The 472-nt window shown below is 45.1% G+C and overlaps 1 protein-coding gene across 1 annotated transcript in view; it reads right to left on the reverse strand.

Moving 5' to 3' along the window:
• Positions 1–175, reverse strand: part of LOC106011546 (RAB11-binding protein RELCH homolog) — a gene marked incomplete at its 5' end in the record, with an annotated part of 6,340 nt that extends 6,165 nt beyond the window's left edge. The window contains 1 exon segment of the mRNA XM_013081619.2: positions 37–175. Coding sequence (XP_012937073.1) covers positions 37–175 — 139 coding nt within the window.
• Between the last annotated feature and the right edge of the window lie 297 nt (positions 176–472).

The following is a 472-nucleotide window of genomic DNA, read 5'->3' on the forward strand; positions in this document are numbered from 1 at the left end:
TGTGTGTGTGTGTGTGTGTAAAGCAGAAGTACACACCTGGCCTCTAGCTTCTGCTGATAGTCTCTAAGCATGGCCGACACAACCTCCTGGTGTTCTGCGGCTATGGCCTCCATGTCCGCCTTCAGACAACGTAACCCAGGCAACATAGCTTCGGCGATCAGCTGTTCACTCAGGGCTGGGAGGTCAAGGGTCAAGGGGTTAACACTGGACGGGGAAATTGTTACAGACTAAGAATGAAAATTAGGAAAGTTAGGACGGCTCTTTTAACACACTTTCGCCCGAGACCCGACCAAACCGTATGACAAATAAATAGATTTAACGTGTTTTATTTCTTAAATACCGTTGGTCTCACATGCTCCAGATATTCAGAGAGCATGAAAAAGGTTCATACAGGGGCTTATAGATGCGTCAAATAATATTATGTAATAGACATATCTTGTTTGCTTCGTAACGCTCGCAATATTCGAGTGAC

This window comes from Aplysia californica, unplaced genomic scaffold, assembly GCF_000002075.1.
Source record: "Aplysia californica isolate F4 #8 unplaced genomic scaffold, AplCal3.0 scaffold00138, whole genome shotgun sequence".
NCBI lineage: Eukaryota > Metazoa > Mollusca > Gastropoda > Aplysiida > Aplysiidae > Aplysia > Aplysia californica.